Source organism: Aplysia californica, unplaced genomic scaffold, assembly GCF_000002075.1.
Source record: "Aplysia californica isolate F4 #8 unplaced genomic scaffold, AplCal3.0 scaffold00001, whole genome shotgun sequence".
Taxonomy (NCBI): domain Eukaryota; kingdom Metazoa; phylum Mollusca; class Gastropoda; order Aplysiida; family Aplysiidae; genus Aplysia; species Aplysia californica.
In genome coordinates this window covers 697,293-722,842 of record NW_004797271.1, presented here as the reverse complement: position 1 = coordinate 722,842, position 25,550 = coordinate 697,293, and the positions used below count along the sequence as shown (strand labels likewise).

At 42.6% G+C, this 25,550-nt stretch overlaps 1 protein-coding gene across 4 annotated transcripts in view; it reads right to left on the bottom strand.

Annotated features, from left to right (window-relative positions):
- Positions 1 to 25,276, bottom strand: part of LOC101850917 (protein transport protein Sec16A) — a 54,221-nt gene extending 28,945 nt beyond the window's left edge. The window contains exons 1-15 of one of the 4 annotated variants that reach the window (XM_013091442.2): positions 24,861 to 25,276; positions 15,227 to 18,002; positions 14,272 to 14,396; positions 13,776 to 14,020; positions 13,255 to 13,368; positions 12,641 to 12,773; positions 9,612 to 9,791; positions 7,074 to 7,240; positions 6,198 to 6,405; positions 5,466 to 5,604; positions 3,746 to 4,003; positions 2,911 to 3,008; positions 2,043 to 2,127; positions 756 to 873; positions 226 to 337 (exon numbers count right to left, since the gene is read on the bottom strand). In XM_013091442.2, coding sequence (XP_012946896.1) covers positions 226 to 337; positions 756 to 873; positions 2,043 to 2,127; positions 2,911 to 3,008; positions 3,746 to 4,003; positions 5,466 to 5,604; positions 6,198 to 6,405; positions 7,074 to 7,240; positions 9,612 to 9,791; positions 12,641 to 12,773; positions 13,255 to 13,368; positions 13,776 to 14,020; positions 14,272 to 14,396; positions 15,227 to 18,001 — 4,757 coding nt within the window. In that variant the 5' untranslated portion in view covers position 18,002; positions 24,861 to 25,276. The remainder of the gene's footprint in view (positions 1 to 225; positions 338 to 755; positions 874 to 2,042; positions 2,128 to 2,910; positions 3,009 to 3,745; positions 4,004 to 5,465; positions 5,605 to 6,197; positions 6,406 to 7,073; positions 7,241 to 9,611; positions 9,792 to 12,640; positions 12,774 to 13,254; positions 13,369 to 13,775; positions 14,021 to 14,271; positions 14,397 to 15,226; positions 18,003 to 24,860) is intronic. The other 3 variants (XM_013091408.2, XM_013091473.2, XM_035973976.1) reach the window with 3 other exon arrangements.
- Between the last annotated feature and the right edge of the window lie 274 nt (positions 25,277 to 25,550).

The following is a 25,550-nucleotide window of genomic DNA, read 5'->3' as shown; positions in this document are numbered from 1 at the left end:
GCCCAGGATAGAGAAAAGTGGGGGGTGTTTGTCCGTGGCCTATACCCTGGTGCAGGGTGAGAAAGGCAATGATGATGATGATTGTACATTTAGTTACTAAATACAACACTCAGCAATTCAATGTAATGAAATAATATTTAGCTCAGTGATGGAAGTAAATCCCAAAAAAATTATACGAACTTAACAAGAACAACAGCTAGACAAAATAAGAAGAAAAAAACTCACTTGTGATTGGCTCCAATCAGAACTATCTTCGACGTCTTTTTGAAGAAACTTCCAAAGTTGACACGAGCCATCAGATAGCAAAAATGACTAGCGTGCAAGCAGCCTTTAGATGCTGGAAATAGAAATCAATTTTGTTAAAATAAAAACAAAAATAAAAATAAACCACAAAATTTATCTTCTTCCACATTTGACCTGTCATTCAGAAATGACCCTTCCTCTTTGAAGTTTTGAAAATTTCTCTTAAAGTGACATTGTTCGTCCAAACCAAATATGCAAGAACCAGTGTCAGTGGTGTTGCAGTTAGTATCTTCCCTACTGAAAATAGAAGATATGAGTTTGATCCCTGAATGGGGAAAATTTCTTGATTTAGTATTTCTTTGTCAGAATGTTGTATCCCTCTCAGCCAAGGTTAGTCCTAACAGGCAGAGTCGAAACAGCCTCCAAATTGTGTCGATAGGGGCGTAAAACATTTCCAAGTACTTGAAGATTATATATAATGAGGAACAAAAAGACAAGAGAACACAACCTACCCAGTGTGTCTCCCAGCGTGCTGATACTCTTGAGGTCAAGGTCTTGACGAGACGTCTGGTTGGACAAAATCATGGCCAGATGAGGGCGCCAGTCTCCCCATCTCTCGTCCACAACACACTGAGGATAGAGAGAGATAGGGTGAGTGTGAGAATGTGTGTGTGGTGTGTGTGTGTGTGTGTGTGTGTGTGTTTGTGTGTGTGTGTGTGTGTGTGTGCACAAGTGTGCATGCGAGCGTACGAGCGTGTGTATGGGTGCGTGTGGGTCTGTGTGTGTGTTGTGTATGTAAGTACTGGGTTATGTTTTAGTAAGTGTTTTACGGCACTTGCAACACAGCAAGGTCATATAAGTGCTGAAGATTAGAGGTGTTACAAAAGAGTAACAAACACAAAAAAGAAGGAGGAGAGACAAAGACGATAGATGTTTGATAGGAAAGAAGAAGCAAACCACACCAGAGCACCCGCCAACCACCCACGTACTGGGTTATAAACAGCAATTTTTCAAAGTGGCCTCAACACACCAACAAAGACAAAACTGTAAACGACACAACTGAGCATGATAAAAACTTACACAATAGCCAAAAAGACAGCAAATGTAGAAAAATTATGAACAGGAGGATAAATATGGTAGCGCCTTGACACCTTTTCAACACCTTAAGATTCTTTAAGAGGCCGGACCTTTGAATTTACAATCCAAAAGGACCAAGGAGAGCCAAGAGTCTTGAACCTCCCTCCCCCAACTACCCACATTAAAAAAATGCCACGTTATTGTCTCTTTTTTAGTAGAGCTTTTATGGCGCTCGCAACTGCATAAGGTCATATGAGCGCCAGAAGATTAGAGGTGTTACAAGAGAGTAAAAAACATAAAAAAGAAGAAGGGGAGATAAGGACCATAGATGTTTGATAGGAATGCCACCCACAATGCCACGTTAAGAGATTTGCACTTGGGTCACTCACAACATAGCCAAACATAATACCAACAAAGCTAACAGGGCAGCCTGAAAAAGAGTGATGATCAAATGACATTCAAATAGACTAAAAACTGGCCCACTTGTTGTAAAACTATTTAGCTTTTAATCTTAGTAAGAATTTTACATCACTTGCAACACAATAAGGTCATATTGGCCCCGATGATTAGAGGTGTAACAAGAAAGTAACAAACACAAAAAAAGACAGAAGATAAGGACCGATAGATCTTTGATAGGAAAAAACGAGCAAACCACACCAGAGCACCCGTCAACCACCCAGGTAGTATAACAATACAGGGACCCACTAGTGGTCAAGACTCACAGTGACAGCAGCCGGCTGCCTCCCAGACATGAGCTGGTACAAGGTCTGCAGCGGATCGTTCATTCTCATGGCACTGTTGGCAAATCTGGAGGGGAGGTGAGGGTGGAAGAGAGTTCATTAGCCTGCTGGCAAAACAATGATCAGATATAACCCCAATATGAGGGGAACACCACGTCGTAGCAGACAGAGAGATACTCAGATACAGTAAGTTTCAGACACTCAAATCTAACACATCTACAAAGTGGACACTCAACTCCCTCAACTCAAAACCTGTAAATAATAATAACAATAAAACATAGATTGCATTTTTTAAAAACAGATCTCTACTAGAAAGTACAGTAGTCTCCGCATAAGATCTCGGTGCTCAGGAGCAGGGAAATGCGGGATCTTAAGCAAAGCGGGATCTTAACAGACGAACCCAGGAAAGAATCTATGGTGACCCATGCTAAGGCTCACAATCTAGTAAAATGGTCTCCCTCCACTCTAAAATGAACTGACGTGACCGCTTGGTGGGTTTATGACATATGGCGAGCAAAGAGTGGTTAACCTTGATGACCTATTACAGTGCACAGTGGCATGAGGCGTGCCATTTTCACTTATTATAATATCATGAGTCTCAAGATCCACGCTTATCCGGTTGCCCTCCCCCTTACCTAAAGAAAATTTATAGCTTTCCATCTCTGACCACCCCAAAAGATCTTAGAACATTCTGAGACATTCACAGCTTTCTGACATCAGAAGCTACAACTGCAGGTCTCCGTTCTGAGCTTCTTGCTGATAAATTGTGTGCAAATCTTCAACAGGCTCAACATGCTCCTGCCACCCCACCCCCCACCCACCCCCACACACACACACACAGAGTACTGACCTGGTCATGACACTAGCGTGTGTCCGAGTGTCCATCTTGCTGGCCAGGAAGAGGGCGTGTCCCCACAGGTTGTTCTTCATGGCACACTCCAGAGCGTCCTGGAAACCAGAGATTGGGCATTGTGAAGGTTTTACACCCACAGTGGCATAATTTACATCACTTTCAAGGTGGAATGTACCAAATCAGTTATCACCCCATGTTTTGAGACAACATTTTTTTTCAACAGCAAATATGTAAATGGAGCTTTGAGGAACAAAGAAATGACCTTAACAAATATGTAAATGAGAAACAAAGAAATGACCGTAACACATATGTAAATGAGAAACAAAGAAATGACCTCACAAATATGTTTTTATGAGGATTTATTGAAACTTCACTTTCTATTCCATGACCTATTGTTGATGAATCGAGACACTAGAAGAATTAATTTTCATAGCTTATTTTCTTTCTCCCATAAGTAAATAAGTCTACAACACACCCTTCTTTTTCCTACAAGTCAACACATATATTTATTACTCACCTTTTTCTCCTATTAGTCAACATGTCTATAAATCACCTTCTCTCTCCCATACACCAAAATTGTGTCAGATGTCTTCAACTCACCTTTTTCCTCCCATAAGTCAACATGTCTAAAACTCACAAGTCAACATGCCCATAAATCACCTTCTCTCTCTCATACAATAACATTGTCTGATGTCTATAAGTCACCTTTTTTCTCCTATAAGCCAATATCTCTATAAATCACCTTTCTGCAATACACCAAAATTGTACCTGATGTCTATAACTCACCTTCTTTCTCCCGTAGGTCAACACATGTCAGATAACTGTAACTCACCTTCTTTCTCCCATAGGTCAACAAATGCCGGAATCTGTCAATCCACTCCTCCCTCTGCCTGACAGCGCTGATGACCGTCCTGTCACTGGTTACTCTGACAGCCGGCGAGGCCCGTGAACTCCCCTCTCCTCCCTCCCCGTCTGTGCCATCCTCCAGCTCGGGGCTCTGTGACACCCTCAGACCACCCAGACTGTACTGGTGGGTCCCAGGTTCGTGTCCCTCCAGGAGCAGATCAGACAGGTCTGTGCCCACCACCGACTAAGAAGAAAAAGAGACAAACAGATAAAAGAAATTTTTAGAAAAGAAAAGAAAGAAAGGAAGATTTTTAAAAAAAATAGAACTGAAGAGAGAGCTGATAGGAGTAAGATAAAAGCACAACAAATAGAAACGAAGCGGGGGGGAAAAAACAACAGCCTTGATTCAAGAACCTTTGACAGGAAGAGATGAAAAGATAAAGGAAATTCATCATTATTACTATAATCAATATCATTATATTTTAAGAGGGACCTTTCTGCTTCTGATGAGCAGAGGCAAGGGAAAGTATGACTACATCAGGAATATTATCATTAATATTAATATCATAATTACTATTACTATGAATATCATTGTTACTCTAAATTCTAAATGACCCTATGCAGCTTAGTGAGCACACGACAGAACATATGTGCACATTATTAACCCTCTGCGTGCGCATCACGACAGTAGTGATGACCCATACCTCCCTTCCGCGCATTGCGACCACCGGTCGTGATCCGACATGAGTGTAGAAATTATACCACTGACATGATAATAGCCATTTTTTAAACTGCTGGTGACTACAGTCCACCAGTGCAACGTTTATTAGTGCCGCTGGCAGCGCATTTCGCAGTCGGGGATCGGTTGGGAATTCTTTATCGGCAATTTTCTGGGATATTGTTTAGTTTTCAAAATGTCGGACTCGTCGGCTGATTTAGACTCAGATTTACCCAACATTTTTCTGGAATCGGACCACTGTGATAAAGAGTTAGAAGGATTAGGTCCTCAAATAAAAGATTTACATCTACGTGTGAATGATGGGGATATTGTGTCGTAGATCTAAATCTAGATCTAGCGAGGTTAAGCCCCGAAGGGGACGTTGATATTCCTGCTGATCTCGAAGCAGACTGGACTAAAAATGATGAGGATTTTGATACCAACAACATCATTAAAAAACACATCTGACCAGACATAAGGGGACTTCATTGTTTAAGACACATTTTTCCTTCTTATTGTAATTAGAAATTATGATAAATAAGAAAGATATGAGCTTTTTCTAACGCCATGTAGAAAATTAGCATTTTTCTAAAATAAACCTAGCATTGAGGGGAAGTAATGGTAAAAATGGCTTAGCGCTTAGAGGGTTAATGTTATTAATATTATCATTTTTATTATCATAGCATTATAATTGCAACTGACCCTGTTCTCCTTGATGAACAGACTTTGAAACAATGGCTATGTTATGTTTTTAAATCTTTTTTAATTGATCTTTTTCTTTGGAGGGGGGGGGGGCTGTGTCCAATTTCCTGGTGCCATGTAAATGATCTTATTCATATCAGACAATTATTGACTATGAGAATGTGAGTTCGTACAACGATATTTCAACACACAGATAGAACAATAAATTTTGAGAGTATGTACAACATAAATCATTATTATTAAAAACATTATCATTACTTTCAACATCGTTCTAATTGTGACTGACCCCATTCTGCTTGATGAGCAGTTCCAGAAGTCTCCAAATGAGCTGTGCTGACTCTCTGTCCACCATATCCACCTGGTCCACGCACGCACGGGCACGTAGCTGGCAGAACAACAGGACATCTTTCTTGTGGCTAGACGTTCTGAGGACATACGCACAACATACACAAAAGTAAATGACGTTGTTGTGGACCCACATACAACACAAACATTAATAAACATGACATTCTTGTCAACAAACTCATATAATACACCACACTCTTGTCGTTGCTGGCTCTGCGTACACACACACACACACACTGCATACCCACTAGTTACACAACATTTAGAGACTCGCTGAAGATAAAACTGTTTAGAGAAATCCACCAGAGGGAGGAACATTCCACAACCAGTAGAAACAAGTTGGGATTCCAATCTGACTGGAACCTTCAATCTCCCTGATGCCATTTAAATCTGCAGTCAAAAGAAAGAGAACATCCTCAACTTATTCCGTGTGTTCACAGATACTGTACCAGCATCTGCAGTGTAGTATTTACGCACTTCACCATTGCACACAGAAGATGGGAGTTCTGTTGGGAAAGATTTCTTTTTATTCTGCTGAGACACTGTATCTTTCGCAACCAAGGTTGGCTCCAACAGGCAGGGTCAACGAAACCTGCCTCCTTAATGATCTAAATTGTGTTGATTGAGGCATAAAACACGGACAATTACACTTTTTTTCCAACAGACACCTTACCTTGTGAGAGGTCCTGGGAAAGCTCTCAACTCCTCTGCCTCCGGACAGTTCTCCAAGACACTCTGTACCTCCTGCACCTCTACAATGGCCGGCTGACCGTCGGTGGGCCTGTTGGGCAACACCTTGACCAGTTGACCGTTGGGGCCGAAACAAGCCCGCACATGGGGGTAGGAATACTTTGGAGGGGTCAAACGACCCTGGTCGTAGGCTGTGGAGGACAAGAACAAGTTATCATCATCCCTTTGAGTTTGAGTAAAGAGACGCACGTTGATCAATAATCAAAAAGAGTTACATACTGCTTTGGGGGGGGGGGGGGGGGGTGAAGAAAGTCAAATAGAAACAAAGGAGGGAAAGAAAAAAAGTAGGCCTACCAATGATGCCCTTCAGTCACCCATGTGATCCCTTTATTTTTCGAGAAATCTCAACACATCACTTCATATAGTATGAGTCAATTTCAAGCCCCACAAAAACCAGAAAGAAGCCCTCATATTAACATTGTTTGAATTATTCAATAAGCATCTCGATACAGGAAAAACAACAGATTTTAAAAATCAAGGGGGCTTATTTCTCTGTTAGCTTACAGAAAAGCACATAGATACAATAATGGTCATTTAGTGAAGGGAAAAACCAAAAGAAGACATACAGAAACAACAGAGGGAAACAAAAGAAGTAGGACCTACTAGTGTAGGACCTACTAGTGTATGTCCACTAGTGTATGTCCTACTTTACTTTTACCAAAAAAATTTGATACTGTCAACACCAAAACACACAATGACAACGTAAGACCTACTAGTGAGAGTCCTACTTTACTTCTACCAAAACATTTGATGCCATCAACACAAAAACAGACGATGACTGCATCGTGCCAACACAGACCCTGTCCATAGTCCTCATAGCCAGGGTAGCCATAGCCGTAGTTGTAAGGGTCGTAGCCGTATCCCTCATGGTAGCTGTAGGGGTCGTATGCATAACCATGGCGACCATAGTATTCGGCAGCATAGTCTGCTCGGCTGGGGGGACGGGAGCCGCGGTTGTAGTAGTCACTGGGAAGGGGAGAAAGGGGGAGAACCTTAGACATTAGCCACACGTCAGTGTCATTGGAGATTGTAAATTGCAAGGGTTAATCTCAATTCAACATTGTTAGGTTAAAACTATCTGAGATATGATCTCTGAAGCTATCTCCACCAATAGGTCCCAACCAAGTGAGGGGAAAGCCTTAAAAAAAAACACCTCCCCTTCTACACGCAACCAAAGTTCCTGAATGTCCCACTTGGGGACTTGAACCGGTTCTGTTCTCACTAAGCCCCTCTGTGATACCAGCTGAGACAACAGATTGCCCATTTTCAGTATGAGAAAAGCATAGTGTTAGTTTAGTACTACAATTAAAAAGAGCACAGTGACACAATAATGGTCATTCAGTGCTGGGAAGAAGAAGGCAGACAGGCAGAAATGAAAAAGAGAAAGAAAAGAAGGGGGTGGGGGGGGGGGGGAGTGTGAAGAATGGTGGAAGTTAATACAAAACTGAACCAACAAATCTATAAAGAGAATATACATAAAATATAAGATAAATAACACACTCATACTCCTATTAGTCTTAATCATTCTTCATATGTTCAGGTATCAAAAAGTAAAATATGAAGAATGACATCATGCTTTAGACAGGGTTGACAGGCAAGAAAGTTCAAGACAAGCTGCTGTTACTGTAATAAACATAATGACAATTACAACAAGAGGTACTGTAGGCAAAGCAGGACATTAATATTTGCATATTAATCAGCATATCAAATGCAAGGGAAGACAAGGGGCAAAACAAAAATACACACTGACGATCTTGCCAGAAATAAGAGTCACACATTATTCATTCAAGAACAATTTCACTTGAATCCACAATCCCCCCCCCCCTTCTCATATATCGTCACTATAACAAGAAATATCAGCTTCTACTCATCCTGTAAAGCAGGGTCTAACTGAGTTACTCATTTTTCTAACAGTGATATATTTTAAAGAAATGATTTTCTCCCAAACGTTTCAATTATAAACCAATGTGTGATGGTACTTTTAAGCACTCACAATCTCTGAAAATTTAAAAAAATTAAATGTCTACCTAAAAGGAAATCTCTTTCCTTCACCTGGTCCAGGGTTCATATTTGAAAACATTCAGAACACAGGTATCGTATAATTACAAGCATCTCGTAGAAAAATGAAAGGGTTGATTTAAAAAAGTAGACGTGACAGCCAAAAACCAAAGTTCCAACTACAATCTACACAATAAGGGGATAACGTCTGCAATTTTGGAAACCAAACTTCCCCATAAGGATCTATAACAAGGGAATTTCATTAGATTTATCATTTTATTTATTTACAAAGAGTACATACAAAAGACAATTTGCCTACAATTTATATTCTTTTTCTACAAGTGCCAGATCTGACAGATACCTTTGATAATGGTGCACTATTTTGCTATAATGCTCTTCAAAAAAAATCAACCCCCCCCCCAAAAAAACCCCAATATTATCCAGGTCTTTTCTCCTCACGCATCTGTGCAAGATGCTGGACCCAAAAGTCACTCTACACAACCACATCAACTTTCTGTCCTTCTAAACTATTGAAAGGGACAGAAAAAATAGTTTTAAGAACTGCCGGCATTGTTTATGGCTATTGCCTGTTTGATGAGGAAATCTATAACATCTTTCTGTTCCACTTTTTTTAACTATGAAGAAGGAAGCGGACAGTTGGTCACAAAATACAATTTCCAAAATGTTAACCTTACAAAAAAGATGAAATGATGCTTTTAATCAGCGGCAGGAAAATTTTCAGATTTGTCTAGATCTATTATATTCATTACAAAAAAAAAAAGAAGATAATTTGTCCGAAAACATCATTATTACAATCTTAACCTTTCAAATTAAAAAAGAAGGTGATGTTTTTGTCAAAAGTAAAATGCCCAACACAGGAGAAGACATTTCTAAGCCAACGTGGACTCAACCTGTCACTCCACAGGGACATCAAAATCTTTTAACAATTGCAATGCTGCACCTGCCTCTATGATACCCACAATGAACTGTGGCTGAACCCAAGGTTTTGTTGTAAATGTCTCTTAACCTTTTTAAACCTTTGGTTTGTTTGCCATAAATGGTGAACTTAGCATTGAATAGACACAACAGAGAAAAGTTGTCAAAGTGGACATGTTGAAATATAAGACATTTCAGACAGGTCGTTTTGTATTATGTCGATAACCATAGCCATTTATAAATGAGTTCTTTTAATTCTTGTTTGCATGAGTTAACATGAGCACCCGCACAAAAACAGCCTGTAACGCATGAGTAAACATGAGCGTCTGCACAGACAGAGCCCATCATACATAAGTTAACGCGAGTGCCTGCACACATCTGGTGGCCACAACAAAAGTTTTACCCAGTGGGAGGAGGTTCGAGGCCTGGTGTGTTGCCTCGAGACTGATTGCGAGACTGACTGCGGGACTGACTTCTGCTGGAGGAACGCTCCACTTCCTGACTGCTGTGTCTGTGAATCTGGGACTCAACAGCCCTCTGCTGTTGCTGCTGCTGCTGCTGTTGCTGATAATATTCTGCATGCCTGCATCACGGTGCACAGATTGAAGGAACACAAACGGGGGGAGTAGTAATGTGAAGCAAACAAAACCAAAAAAAGTGTGAGATTATTCAAACTCAAACTGAGGTAAAAAAAAGGAAATGTGAAACACCAGATAGGATTAGCGTTTGGAGGCAGCAACAACAACAACACCAACACAACAACGTATGTGTGAGGAACGTAAACATCTATTGAAACAGGCACTGGGGAAGATACGATACTAGCATAACAACATATCGTCAGCATCATTCTACTTTTGCTTCAATCAATTTCGGGGGGGGGGGTGGGTTTCTACATAAAGCCATAATTCAAACAAAGACATCACGAGCATCTTACAATACAGTGTACTACTACTTCTGTTTATTCATTTACTTCCTAATTTCTTATACAAAAAAATAAGGAATAGTCATACTCGTGGTTCTGATTGGGTCGTTCTTTGTTTTCTTTAATTCAAAATATGACTTAGGTGCTTTTCAAATGTCGCTGACGATAGGTGAAAAGTTCATAAACATCTATTGGTACAGACATGGGGAAAGGATTCGGTCAGGCAGGGTGATAAACATGGGAGAGGGAAAACATCATGTCATTGCGTCTCTTGTCAGGGGACATTTCGAAGGTAGGAACAATCCCCCCCCCCTTTTTTTTTCCTTTTGGCTTACGAATCAAAGACAAAAACCAATAGAATGTAATAACTTTTATTTCACTTTTCATCTTATGAATGGCCATATTTGTAAATGAGCTTTCAGATGGTGTGGGGGGGGGATGGTGTATGCATGGGGACAGGAATGGAAAGCATGGCAAGATTACTTGCAAACAAAGTGCAGGGGTTGATGGGTATAACATCTTTTTCCAACAGGTCTCATAATGCAAATACTGATGTGACCTTTGTGATAGGGAGAAAAACAACCTTTTCAACAGCACATCTAGAAATGTTGAATTCTTTCTATATCTCATCAAACTCTGGAGGAACAGGGGAGGCTCTTTGAACACACCATTCTCACAATGCCAAAGGAGACTAGAGATCATGCTTATGTACCCATCCTCATGTGCGCAAGAACACATTCAGATGATTCAGCAGGCCAAAACAACATCCATGCTGGGTTAGTCTCTGAGGCAAACAACTCAATATGCAGCAAAACGTTTACTGTTTTACTAGACACAAAAGCAGCATAGAGAGAGAGAGAGAGAGAGAGAGCAGAGACAGAGAGTGACCGCGAGAGGGAGAGAGAGAGAGAGGGAGAGAGGGAGAGAGAGAGAGAGAGAGAGAGAGAGAGAGAGAGAGAGAGAGAGAGAGAGAGAGAGAGAGAGAGAGAGAGAGAGAGAGAGAGAGAGAGAGAGAGAGAGAGAGAGAGGGAGAGAAAGAGAGAAAGAGAGGGAGAGAAAGAGAGAGAGAGGGGGAGAGAAAGAGAGAGAGAGAGAGAAGAAAAGATATAAGGAGAGGGGGGGATTCAAGATTCAAAATGATGTATTGATTTGAAAGGCCTTTGGCCCATACATCCACATATTTTAACATATGGTTCGGCAATTACATACGTATAAGGAGAGGGGGGAGAGGTAGAAGGAGAGGGGGGAGAGAGAGAGAGAGAGAGAAAAGAAAGTGTGTGTGTGTGTGTGTGTGTGTGTGTGTGTGTGTGTGTGTGTGTGTGTGTGTGTGTGTGTGTGTGTGTGTGTGTGTGTGTGTGTGTGTGTGTGTGTGTGTGCGTGCGCGCATGCACGCACACATATTTGACAGTGTATGTGTGCGATAACCCTGCATTATACAGATGTGTCCAGGTTTGAAAATGTGCACACACATAAAAACACACATTGCTTACACCCTTTCGTTTTGAGTAAAGAAAAGCGCACATCGACACAATAATGGCCATCTACAGTTGGAGGAAAAGAGAAAGACAGACAGACAGAAACAGCAGAGGAGGGGTGGATAAAGAAGTAGGACGTGCCAGTGACAACCTTCAACCACCCATCTGTTTACACCCAAATTTTCAACAAAATACTTTTCTCCAGAGAAAGTCATATAGGAAAAATTCTGCAGAAAGGTCACAAAAACACCAATAGCAGACTTACATCAAGCAGCCAGTTCACTCCAGTTAGAGGGAATCTATTGGGTTTGGCATAAGAGAAAGGGGTTCAACTACCAACTTGTGCACATTTCAGCTTGAAAGGTGCCACTGGTTGGTCTTACTTCTGTTTTTTTCCTCTGCTATAACTGTCTGTCTTGCTTTTTTCCTCCTGCCATAAAATAACCATTATTTTGTCGACGTGCTTCTTTTTACTCACAGACGAACAAACAAACAAAAAGAACACCATGAAATTCTCACCAGTAAGTTTTGTTTGGAAAACTACAGTGCTACGGGTAAATGACAATATGATAGGGGGGGGGGGGGGGGGGGGGATTTACAACCAAAACCGAGACCTTCCATGTGGGTGTGGAAATCTATAGGGACAGAAGTTCTAGGGGAGGGAGAGGGGTTCTGTGGGTGGGTAAGGGATTCTGTGGGAAGGAGAAGAGAGGGGGTTCTGTGGGAAGGAGAAGAGAGGGGGTTTTGCAGGAAGGAGAAGAGAGGGGGTTCTGCGGGAAGGAGAAGAGAGGGGGTTCTGTGGGAAGGAGAAGAGAGGGGGTTCTGTGGGAAGGAGAAGAGAGGGGGTTCTGTAGGAAGGAGAAGAGAGGGGGTTCTGTAGGAAGGAGAAGAGAGGGGGTTCTGTGGGAAGGAGAAGAGAGGATGTTTTGTGGGAAGGAAAAGGGATTCTGTGTGAAGGAAGGGGGGTTCTATTTGAGGTTAATGGCTACAGAAGGCCAAAGCGACAACAACAAGCAGCTAAAACGGTGGACCTACCTTGCCCCATAATACTCGTCGTAGTAACCTCTGGCGTAGCGCGCCTCCCTGTCTTTGTAGTAGCGGTAGTAACGTTCTCTCTCCTCGTTGTAGTAGTCCTGATGCCGCCCGTAGCTGTCGTAGCCCCCGTAACCTGTAGCCAACAAGAGTTGTAAGAGTGAATGTTTTACACTGCCATCCACACAGTTTAGATCATTTAAAAAGCCAGGCTGCTTCCACCCTGCCAGCCTGGGCCAACACAGGCTGAGAGAGATACGGCACTCAAGTAAACAGGAGGAGATACTCGATTTAATGAAGAAAAAAACCCTCTCCCACAAAGGAGTCGATTTCATGTAGAAAAAGCTGATTGAATGTACCTGATTCTCAATATGTATGTTGACGAAGACAAGATAAAAATCCTGGATTAACGCCTTTTAGTTACATAGACTGAAGATACTCAGCTACCCGTCTACATTGAAAAAAAGCAAACGTTCAAATTCTGTAGATAGTCCTAAACGAACAAAATTTCATGTGTGAAAAGAAAAATTTCAGTCCAAAACATTTTATACACTACCCCCCCCCCCCCCTTTGTAAAAAAATATCAGACACCCCACCACAAAACGAGACGCTATTACCTCTCTGTCGGTCTCTGTAGTAATCTCTTTCTCTGTCGTAGTCAGCCCGTGACTTTGGTCTGTCTGCATCTTGCGCTGACCTTGAGGATGGACGACTCCCACTCTTTGTTTCGTCTGGAAGAACAAATGTGCACACTAAGTAGACGCATTGACTATAATTGTACCACTTTCACATCCTCATCAATGCAACTCATATCATTAAGGAGGCAGGCTGTATTGACACCCCCTGTCAGGGCCAGCCCTGGCTGAAGTGGATACATCTCAACAAACAGATGATAAAAATGTTGTGTTTTTTTTCAGACACCTCAGTTTTTGTTAGCTGTTTGTTTTTTTCGCTCTAATTGGCCTGTGTCTAAAGATGGAAGTAGGCCACTACCTGTAAGTTGTAAGAGGTAAACTGTCAGAATTTTTCAATTTTGTGGGAACTGTTCAAACTTTGGTAATGTGCATGTGAAATTGTTATCTTAGTCTTTCCGATGTCACCACATCTATAACGGCCAACCAACGGAGGCTTGGCTTACCGTGCCTAGATCGTGGCCTCTCGTATCTCTCGTCATAATAGCTGTCCCCATAGTCCCGGTAGTAGCCTCGGTACTTCCTGTATGGGTCATCCTTTCCATATGCCTCAGCGCGGCTGGACGGGCGGTCAGTGCGACTGGCAGGCCGCTCGTACTGGTACTGACCACGGCTGTATGACCGCTCCTTCGAGTACCGCGGGTCCCTTGCCTCCCGCGGGTCGTTACGCTGATTCCGGTAACCTTTGTCCCTGCATAAATTAGTGGGGAAAAGAGAATATTGAGTTTTCCACATTTAGCCCGATAAGTACGATAAATATCTTGTTTGTCTAAGTAAAGAGACGAATATTGACACAATAACGACAATCAAACAGTAACTTATACTTAGCTAGATATAAATAAATCAATATAACACGACATAGGCAATAAAATTTTTAATCTCACTCACATGCCCCCAACAATAAAAGATCGGCAGTAAAGATACACTCAGTGACCAACGCACCTTGCAGAGTCCCTATTGTAATCAGCGTCGATCTCATCCAAGGAGTCAAACGATCGATTCACATCTTCTCTCTCTCTGTCTTCTCTCCTTTGTTCTGACTTCCTGTCTGACTCTTTACTCTGGGCCTGAAGGTATAGAGAAAAACACACACTTTAGGTAAGATTACAGATAAAAACAGCAGGGATTTTTTTGGTGGGAAGGGGACAGCTACATATACTCGCAGAGTAGTAACTTACCTCATCCAGTTCTTGCAAGTAACATAATATTATATTCACTTCTCAGCATGCACCATTCTTTTCTTTCATGGTTCATTAGTTAATTTTGTTGTTGTTTTCTAGCTGCTGTTTGTCCTTTGTCTTATTGAATGGGGGGGGGGGGGGGTTTGTTTTTTTTTTTTGGGGGGGGGGGGGGGTTGTTTGTTGTTTGATTGTTGTTGGGGGGGGGAGAATGTACCTGCTGAGTGGTAAATATCATATTCTTGAAGCTTTTGTGTGCGGTGTGCTAACTCAACTAAACAGAAAATAAAACACTCCTAAGTCTGTAGCCTGGTCATGTGAACCACCACTAAACTGGGTTTGCAGTCTCAGCAAAGTCATGCACATCCATCCAATAGCCATCATTTCATGCTGGAAAAAAGCAAAGTAGACAAACAAAAACAATTGAGGGACAGTAAAGTTAAAAGAACCTACCAGTAGTTCCCTCCAGTCACCCATACAAATCTTGGAAATGGAAAACTAAACAAAAGAAATCTAGTGACAACAAAACTCACTTTGAGGCATGTACTGGACAAGTTATTCATCTTTCATCCACTATTTCTCTCTCCAGGCTTTCCTCATTGCTACCCTTTCCACTGACTGACTGCGACACATGGACCTAACGTCGCAACAAAAAAAGCAATGTCATCGTTACTTTAGCTCAACACTCTTCGTTTTAAAAAGAACAGAAAATCACTTACTGGTCTCTCTGCCTGGCCAGTAGTAGCCACGCCCGCTTCCCGCTTGTTCCCACCAGTCACCGATTTCTCTGCAGGTTTGTCCGAAGAGGCAGCGGCCGCGGAGTAGGGGTTGAGGGCAGGGATGATGAGTGGCATGGCGGGGGCCAGAAGGATGTTGGAGGCGGGTGCGGGATCAGAGTTCTCCCACAGTGTGGTTGCAGGCGACATGGCCGTCTGGCGGGCTCGACTCACGGGCTGGAAAGCTGAATGGTGGCGCCTCTGTCCTCCCGACAGGGCTCCTTCCTCCGACTCGCGAGAGTTACGTCTTCGCGGGTTTTCTTCTGGTTTAGATGACCGGGCAGGGCCCTGTGGTTGGGAACGTTTGGCATCGAGATCGAAATCTTTTCTGCTGGCTCGGCTTCCATCTTCGGTACCGGTAGCCACTTTTGGCTTTGAGGGTAATGCAGACATACCCTTAGGCTTCTGTTGTTCTACAGGATCTTTGGTTGGGGTGTCAGACGAAGAACTCGAAGGTGGAAAGTTCTGTGAGGGAGCACTGGTAGTAGGAGCAAACACCGGCTGACTACTGGCTGGAGAAGACGTAGCCACTGGCGGCTGCAGCATGGGGTGGCGGGGACTAACACCTCCACGACGAAACGGGTTTGTCGAGGCCTCTCCTGGAGAAGAGGACCCAGACACAGGGGGAGGTAACAAGGCTGATGGAGGGGGAGCCTGCACTGAGAGTGCTTCCCCTTGTTTTGCTTCGATTACTGCCGAGTTGTGCTGATCACTAACAACACCATCAAAGTCTTGAGTTCCTGTCCTAGACACATCAGGAGCTGCATGTTGCACAAGATTAGCTTCTGTTGCTGTAGGGGCAACGTGAGGGCGAACATCCCCTGAGGGACGGTCAGTGGGCCTAGTGTGCGAGTCACCACCGTCCTGTCCCTGCTCCGCACAGCCACCGCCACCATCTGGTTTGTCAGGGAGGAAGGCCAGGCTGTTGTCCAGAGAGCTGTTGCGACTGTGCGTCTGAGACTGAGGGGGGACAATCTCCCAGTCTGCTAGACCCGACGAGCCGCCAGACGCCCCCGACCCGCCAGACTCTGCCGATCCCGGCTGGTCTCTGTCAGGGGACGAAGACCTCACACTGGTGTCTAGTGGCAAAGAGTGGGGGGTCACGTTATAGCCAGGACTTCCAAAACCCGAGTAGTCCCCCAGGTGGGGGTGAGACTGTCGTGAGACATCCCCAGAGTCTGGGGGAGCGTACGATGGGTTGGGCGGGGTAGGGACGGGCTGGTGGGCCCCATCCTCTACCGCCTGATCCCTTCCTCCCCCAACACCCCCACCTTGACTCCTGTCCTGTGCGGTTCCAGACAGGTGAACCTCCTCCATCTTCTGCACCAAGTTCTGAAGATCATTGAGCGACGCTTTTCCTTCATCGTCTTCCATAGTGGACTGGTTTAGGGTGGACAAACTGGCATTGCTAATCTCCGAGTTAGTCCTGTGGAAGTTGGAGTCCACAGAGAGGTTGCCGGACACCAAGGGCGGGGCTGCCCCAAGGTCAAATGCTCCCTGCCGAGGGAACTTCTGCGAGTCAGACAGCACATCTCCGTCGTCGTCTCCACGACCGAAGAACCCAGACACTGTCCCGTCTTCATCATTGTCATTGTACAGCTCTAGACCAGGACCTGCGGCAGCTGGCTGTGCTCCCTGACTAGTTGCAGAATGGCCCGACTCCGAGACCAAAGGTGCATTTTCTCCCCCTGGATGCTGGGACACCGCTGGGGGCGGATGCGGGGGCGGATGCGGGGGCGCTGCAGGATTTTGGCTGTCCGCAGCCACCAGCTGGGGTTGGAAACCCGCACCCCAGTGCCCAGCGTCGCTTGTGGGAGCCCAGGCAGTAGCGTCAAAAGGCTGGTCATAGTAGTCGTGGCTCTGGCCATGCTGGTACTGCTCCTGACCCTGGTCATAATAACCCTGGGCCTCACGCGGATACTGGGGCTGCCCGGGGCTACCCTCAGGGGGATATGAGGGTTGTCCAGGACTACCCTCTGGGGTTGGCTGGTTATGATGTGGTGGTTGTGGCTGTTGTTGCTGTTGCTCTTGTTGTTGTTGAGGCTGTTGTTGCTGCTGCTGCTGCTGCTGTTGTTGAGGTTGTTGTTGTTGTTGTTGTTGTTGTTGTTGTTGGGGTACTTGCTGCTGTAAATAGCCCTGACCATCATACATCTGCTGGGGTTGCTGGCTGTACTGAGGCTGTTGGCCAAAGCCGTCAAAGAACTGCCCCGGCTGCAGCTGGGAGTACTGAGCCCCGGTGTCCGGCTGCGCGTATCCCGTGCTGTTCTGACCATAGGAGCCTGCCCCGTCCCAGCCGTGATTCCATGCGGTGCTGTACTGACCAGCCCCGTACTGCTGCTGGCTCGCTGCACCACCACTGCTGCTGCCATCTTGTGACAGAACGTTGTGCTGCTGGTGACCTGGTGTGGCACCATGTTGTTGTTGTTGCTGTTGCTGTTCTCCCGTCACTGCAGCATTGTTACTGTCTGAGTTCCAATCCCAGCTACCCCAGCTGTTCCACGAGCTGTGGGCCCCGGACAGTGACGCAGCATTCTGACCGCCCGCCTGGGGGGGAGATGGATGCTGGTTCTGGTTGGAACCTGCGGGGTTCACATTTCCGTCAAAGGAAGACACTGGAGCTTGGAACTGAGTCGGGTCAAAAAGTTTCACTCCCCCAACCTGAGGCTGAGGGGGGGTGTACCCTTGTTGAAAGTTCCCTGAATTCCAGGCCTCGCTCATGCTGTTATGGAACCAAAACTTTTTTCATTTAATAAATTTACATATAAAGAGACATTACTGTTCATTAAAAAATTAGTAAAAATAAAAAGCAAATCATGGCTGATTGCAGATTGATGAATGGATTGTAATGATTTTGAATCCTATCAACACAAGTTAGATTAACTAGGAAGCAGGCCGCTTTGCCACTGGTTGCAAGGGCCAACCCAGGAAATACAGTCAACTAGAGGGTGGAAACTTCCTCACCTCCAAGTTCAAAATGTACTAGAAAAAAATGAGTCAGGTGGCCGGCCCGTTAACAGTCACTAATGTAATCTATGAAAGATAAGTGCAAACTTTACACTCAGCTCCCACCCTCACCCATAATACTCGGTGAGCACTCATACCTCAAAGTCAAAGTTATAAATTCGACTTTTATTTAAGTTTTAAAAGGGCAACTACATCCTATCCTTTACTTCATCTTGCTAATTTATAAAAGTTTTGCTTTTTTCTCTGATATAAAAACCAAACCCATGGTATACCTAGGAGACTCTTTCAATTATCATCAAAAGGAGACTTAAAGGTGCACAAAAATATACTGATTGAAATTGTATTTATACCTCATCCAAATATCATTTTTGCAAAGAGGCAATTTAATTATTTATCTCGTTCAAACTCTCAGAAAAATTCAAAATCAGGGAACTGATAGGTGTCTTGAGAATGTTTGACTAGTTAAAAAGAAACTACTTAGTAGATATTGGAAGAGTGCCCAGAAGTTAAAAGAGAACTAATTCTTTTTTAAGTGTCCAGCCTTGTCTTTCAATAGAACTACTTGCTTCAATTGTAATTTAAGATTGAATGTTAATGGAGATGAGAACAGAAGTGAAGAGGAAGATCTACCCATGAGAAGGAACGCTACCCTACACATGTACTGCGAAGAAACTCAATTCTCAAGATGCTTTTATAATGAAATAAAAAATTAATACAACATAGCCCAAAACAGAGGCCAGGGTGGCCTATTCAAAAAATTAATTAAATATCATTTAATAGCTGAGCAGATCTATAACACTTCTGCATGGAGCAAACAGGAGCCTGTGAGCAGTGCTTTCGTGTATGGAGGGTATGAACCAATACTAAGGGACCCTCTCTCTTTACGCTTCAATCTAAATTATAAAGACAATGTTGTAGAGTCCTGAAAGTTGGCAACCAGTCAAAAGAAAAGTAACTAAACATCCCAAGTTTTTTTGATTAAATTCAAAACCGAACTAACTCACCAAGTCTGCTTCTCAAAGTCAATTTTTTATTCGAAGTGGCTACGGCTAGCCTGAGAGTCTCACCGTACTTAGATCTAGGTTTGGCCCTATCAACTCAAACCTGTTGAGTACACAGGTCTCATTAGATCGAGATCTAGTAGTAATTATTCAGGTTTAAAATGCATGCAAGTCAATAAGGCACCTTTTGGTTTTGTCTGAAATACAAATACTTTAGGCATTGCAAACTAAAATTTCATTTACAACTCAGCCATCAATGTACGGCTAGCCTGACAGTCTAGACATCTTAAGTACGGCTAGCTAGCCGTCTGGACAAAAAGTTTAGCCATCCTTAAGTATGGCTAGCCTGCCAGTCTTGTCGTACTTATCTTAGGCCTTATTAACATAATTAGAAAACAGGTCTCATAAGTAATTGTTTAAAATACATGCACTGTCATTAAGGCACCTGGATTTGTCTCAAATACAAACTTTATCATGTACTGCAAACTAAAAATTTATTTACAATTCAGTAGGCTTTTTTTTTTTTTTTTTTTTAGGGGGGGGGGTCAGTCTTGCAATCATATTAAAAATAAGTATGGTTAGCCCAGCTGTACTTAAATACGGCTAGCCTCTTCCTTTTTTATTAGATGGGAGCCATCCGAAGATTTTTTTACAATTCATTTCTGTGGGTATGATGATGGCATGCAAATTTTTATTCAAAGTAAGCATCATTTCAAAATACAGCATGGCTATATTTTCGTTTTATGGGGGGAGCCTCCATGTAGAGATTAATGATGGGTCACTATGCTACTTCCCTATATGGGTGTATGATGTGAAAGAAGCAGGGAAAAATGGGAAGTGGCAATTCGAATAGAGGTGACCATTAGAGCAGGTTTGACTGCATCTCTGTATATGCAAATCTGGACCTTTTTAAAAACATTTTTTTTAGGCCGGCACTATTTCTCCGAACGTTCGGGAAAATAAAGCTGGGCACTATTTCTCAGAACGTTCGGGAAAATAAAGCTAAGCACTATTTCTCCGAACGTTCGGGAAAATAAAGCTGAGCACTATTTCTTCGAACACTCTGAAACCACATCCTTTCCTGCAAATTTCGGATATTATATAGAGTATAGGCCTACCAAAGATTGTTCGTATACAATGTGGTTCAATCGGTCCAAAAAAGTCCGCAGTAAATATTTATAAAGAATAAAATATGCTACAGTTCCAAACAATTTTTCGCTACAGATATGACGTGTTGCCTATGAAGGGTGCTGCTCTTAAACTTAATGTGTTGTGTTCACTCGTGTGCTGTCTAGATCTAGATCTACGGAGGGTTATTGATAACGACACATAGAACTAGCTTCTGCATTTGTCGCGGCCGCGACCAATCAATCGTGGCTCGATTTTTTGGCATTTTTTGGTCTGGGAATAAAAGTCAAATTAAAAAAAAGAAAAAAAAAGAAAGAAACCGAAACCTCTTTACTTTTGAAAGAAAGTTCACTTAGCTTCACTTAATCTCTTTCTCACTTGTTGTCACCACGTTGATTTGTTGAATACGTTACAGTTACTTTTATTTTCCCTCTTGACTCTTTGTGGTGTTTTATTTTGTTAGTCAGTAATTTTTTTTCTTGTTATTGTTCTGGTGTGTTGTTTTTCTACCATTTTTTGGTTGGGGAAAGGGGGGGGGGGGATGTTGCATAGTGTAACGTCAATTAATTTGATGTCCCTTCCTTCATTAGATTCTAAATATTTATACATGTATATATATATAGATTTAAATGTTTTATGTTAGAGCGTACGTTCCACCAAAACTGATTACATGTACTGACACTGGCAGGCCCCTTGATGTGTGTGATTCCATAATTTACATCATGTAATATCCTGTACTTTTTGTTAAAATTTACACACTTTTAGGGTTAAAACAGGCAATTTTCTTCGGACAGGTTGACACACACCCTTATTTGTTTATTTCTGTGGTTGTTTATGGGCTGTTCGACTAATTTTGATTTCATTCTGTTGTGATACCTTTCTTTTTCACGTTTTTACACTCATCTAAAAATCTCTAGACTAGCTCTTGAAAATTGAAATAGATATAGACCCCAAAATTTGCTTGTGTGTGTGTGTTTGTGTGTGTCTATGCATGTGCGTGTGTGAGTGTGTCTGTGTGTGGTAGTAAGTGTGTAAGTGGAGAGTGAGGAGTGTGTGTGTTTTTCGGGCTTTATTTCAGGATTTATTCAGTAACAGTTCAAAGTATACAAAAATAGAAACACAGGATCTATTCACTCCAGGGCTCATGAGTCGTTCCTCTCTTTCAGTCTCACTCATTCATTCAATTCCCGTGTTCTCTCCCGCGGCTCATTCCCGTCCTCATGACTTTCATACCCCACCCCCTCCCTCCAAGCACACACAAAGAAAATCTCACTCATTCCTTTGCACCCTGCGAACCATGGGGGGGGGGGGGGGGGTGTTGTCGTCTTGTAGTTGCTGTCGCCTGTGGATACACTCGTAAATTCTACCTTTCACCCGCTCTGTCACTCACACTGTCTCTCCATCCACAACTCAGCTCGTCATACGTTCAAAAGTTGCCCACTGATCATGTTTAGTTAGTGTGTTTATAAGTTTGTGTTTGTACATGTGCATGATGGTGGTGGATGTTGTTACTGAAGGTTGTATGTATGCGGGCTTGCCATGCGGTGTTCCTTTCCAGACCAGAGAGAGGCAGAATGAAAGTTGGCGCCGAACTCTCGCTATAAATAGGCTAAAAATCACGAGACCGGAAGCCGGAAACCGTTCGGAGAAATAAAGATCGGCACTATTTCTCCGAACGTTCAGAGAAATAGTCACTTCGTTTTTTAAAATCATTTTAAACATGTATATTTATCCTCCAATTTTCAAAATTCAAAAAGGATTGAGATAAAATCAACATTGACAATGTCTTTCTCATAGAACAAGTTTCACAGCAGAATGACAAATATTCTTTCTTTTTTTTTTTATCTTAATCATCAGGCTTTCTTGCGAAGTTTACAAACGTTGACTTGTTTTAAATCACATTTTGTTCAATTTCCTTTGAGTTATTTTGTTTTATTTTAGTAGGTGTTTTACAAAGCTCGTACTATAGTTGGTTGCATGAGTTCACGGGACACATATATATATATGAAACATTTTCAGTTTGGTTGGAATTTTGATTTTTGCCTGTGTGGCAGCCGAAGCCTTTTGGATCACCAAGGGACCTCCTAGATTTTCGTACTTTATTCAAAGAAGGCTAGACCGTGTTAGATCTTACCAACCTTAAGACAAGGGGTGTGGCTGAAAGACAGTAGTAGTAAGGAGCCAACAAGCAGTACAGTAGAGTAGAAAGGCTGCAGAAAGAGTCAGGAGCCCAGAGTAGGGAGCAGAAAGAGGAGACGGAAACAGACAACCGAATATGGTTAGCAAGCAGGAAAAGAGGTGAAAAGAGAAAACTAGACCTATAGAGAGGTCACTGTCAGGTTTCGAACGCGGGACCTATTCAATGAAAGTCGAACATCGTAACCTCTAAACCACGAGAGCCCCCGTTCTTTATTCTATGCAACAACTGGTGAACTTGAACTTTTAGCTATAATTTACTATAAAATATAACTCAGAAATTCTATCACATCATCCATAAGATGGTGATAGTGATCGCAATAAACCTAGCAAAAATAAACGAAAGGAATTTAAAAAGCGGAGTGTCTACGTACACGGTAACCAGGCACCTGGGGTCAATGTCTACGTACACGGTAACTGGCAACCGGGCACGTAGTCTCAGTGTCATGTACACGGTCACGGTAACCGGGCATGTAGCATCAATATCTACATACACAGTAACTGGCAACCGGGCATGGAGTCTCAGTGTCAGCAAAGACTATATATATAATTAAATATTCTCTGGTGTCACGTACACGGTAACCGGGCAGTAAAGAACTCAAAGTCCAGTTTTTGTCATCCGGTGTTGCCTTCATCCCCACCCCTCCCCTAACTGTACCTTTAAAAAAAAAAAAATCTCCCTCGCCCCATACTTCGCAGCACACAGACTTTAAATGAACTTTGGTGACCCCAACCGGTACTCACAACAATGTGATGCACCCGCACAGGTTCACTGACCGGTCACGATGGCGAGCCCGACAAGATGCTTCTTGTATGATTTTCTTTTTTTTTTAAACAAGTGACAGCACAGGACAAATATTGATTTATTTTCATTCCGTTTACCGTGTACGTAGATACTGAGACTAGGTGCCCGGTTACCGTGTGTGTAGATACTAAGACTAGGTGCCCGGTTATTGCGTACGTAGATACTGAAACTAGGTGCCCGGTTACCGTGTACGTAGCGTAGACACTCCGTTTAAAAAGATAGGCCAACTAACTCAGTAATTGTGGTTTTAATGACAATTGAAGACTACCTAAGAACTCGCACACAATCAGATTCTAGATTTAGAATAGGCCACCTCTATTCTCACCCGGAGTGAGAATAGTGCAGGCGAGTCTTGTGGCTATTCTCACCCGGTGCGCGTTCACCAAATTTTGCGTTCACCCTAAACCACAGAATTCTACACTGTGATAACAGAAAAATTGTAGAATTCTGTGCCGTGAACAAACGTTCCATTACAACTGTAGCCTACTAAAAGCGTACAATTTTGTCTGTGGGCAGTGGAGAGAGAGAGAGAGAAAGAGAGAGAGGAGTAGCGCGAGAATTTCTGGGCAAAACAAAATGGCGACCCGCGTAGTTCGGCTCGATTCGAAAAGTTAAATAGCCGTAGCATCTTTGTAGACAACCAAATTTATTTACTTTTGTGTTTTAACATCATTGTTTAACTTTGTTTTGGTCAATTTGATCGTCCACACCGATAGACAGTATTCAAAAATAGAGACGGAGAGAGAGAGAAGAGGGGAGGAGTTGATCTTGCGAGAACTTCCGGGCGGGTGAGAATAGCCACTTTCTTAGAATATATAGATCTAGTACTCACTGTTAAGTTACTCTTACTTTTAACTATGTATGCTACGCGTTATTTTTAAAAGATGGTTACTCCACAAGCAACTTTGCGTCAAACTTGTAATCAACAAAGAGTTAGATCTAGGCCAATGTGCTGCCTACAGCCTACAGTAAGTTGTAGCACATGATACTTTGACTTCAGAAGTTATCATAGTCAGTCGCAAGTCACAGTCACACACAAGAGAGTGTAGGCTTATCCTATGTTTTAGCCAAAGTAGTTTTCCAGGCACTCAATTCATTCTCATTGAATTCAATGGGCCTACTACACTAGAGATCTCTAGATTTCTAACTACACAACAAGACAAAAAAAGAGGCTGATGAATGAATCAAAAGTAAGATCCCTTGTCCTTGTTTAATAGACAGTATGGTCCTCCAATTCATGTGAGCAACGCTTTCAAGGACCTCTAAAGAGTACTGAAAAAGCCAAAAGCAGGTCCTTTACTTCACACGACGAAAGAGAACATGTTCGACAGATGGACGACAGAAAGTAAAGTTGTAAGCAAAGCCGAGACCCGATGCCGAGACTGAATTGAGCAATGAAGAGTAAGCCAGGCAGGTGGAAAGCCGAAGGCTTTTCGAGCAACATTGCTTATCTTAAAAAAGTGCATAACTATATCAACTTCACCTTAGTTAGTTGTTTTCAGCGTACCACCGACAAAGTTCATATCGACGTGAGCGAGTTAAAAATGACAGGTCAGTATAAAACTCAGTAAGTCAAGTGTTTAGTCAACAGGAAGACAGCACACATACTCCATGCTCAGTTTGATTACGTGGGACACTAGATAGAGACGTGCGAAACTAAAAAACACATTGTGTATTTTTTTTTACTGTTTATTTCTTTAAAGTTTCCTCAACTGATATAATATAGAAAGAAACCTTTTTTTATTATTCAAATATTTAAGTACTTTGTTTTGATGAGCATTCGAAAGTAATTTTCTACTATCAGATTTCTTTAATATAAACGAAAAATACCGTTGACCTAAACTTGTTAAAAATAAGAGAAAGTTTTCGTTAATTTTTGGCAAGTTGTAGTCTCGCCATTACCCGGAAGAGGGCGCTATTCGAAGCTCAGAGGGAAAACAATTTCGATATCCCAAAAGTATCGTGTTGGATTTTTGAGACTTTGAATATCGAGAGCACGACTTGTTTCGATACATTAGGCTAGCTAGGCCTAAATCAACCGACTAAGCTCCTTTAAATAAAAATAGATAATAGATAGCATTTGTATAGCGCATATCCCCGCTCAACAGCAGGCTCTATGCGCTTTACACTATATTATTACCCCAGCAGACCATAGAACACTCCGAAACATTCT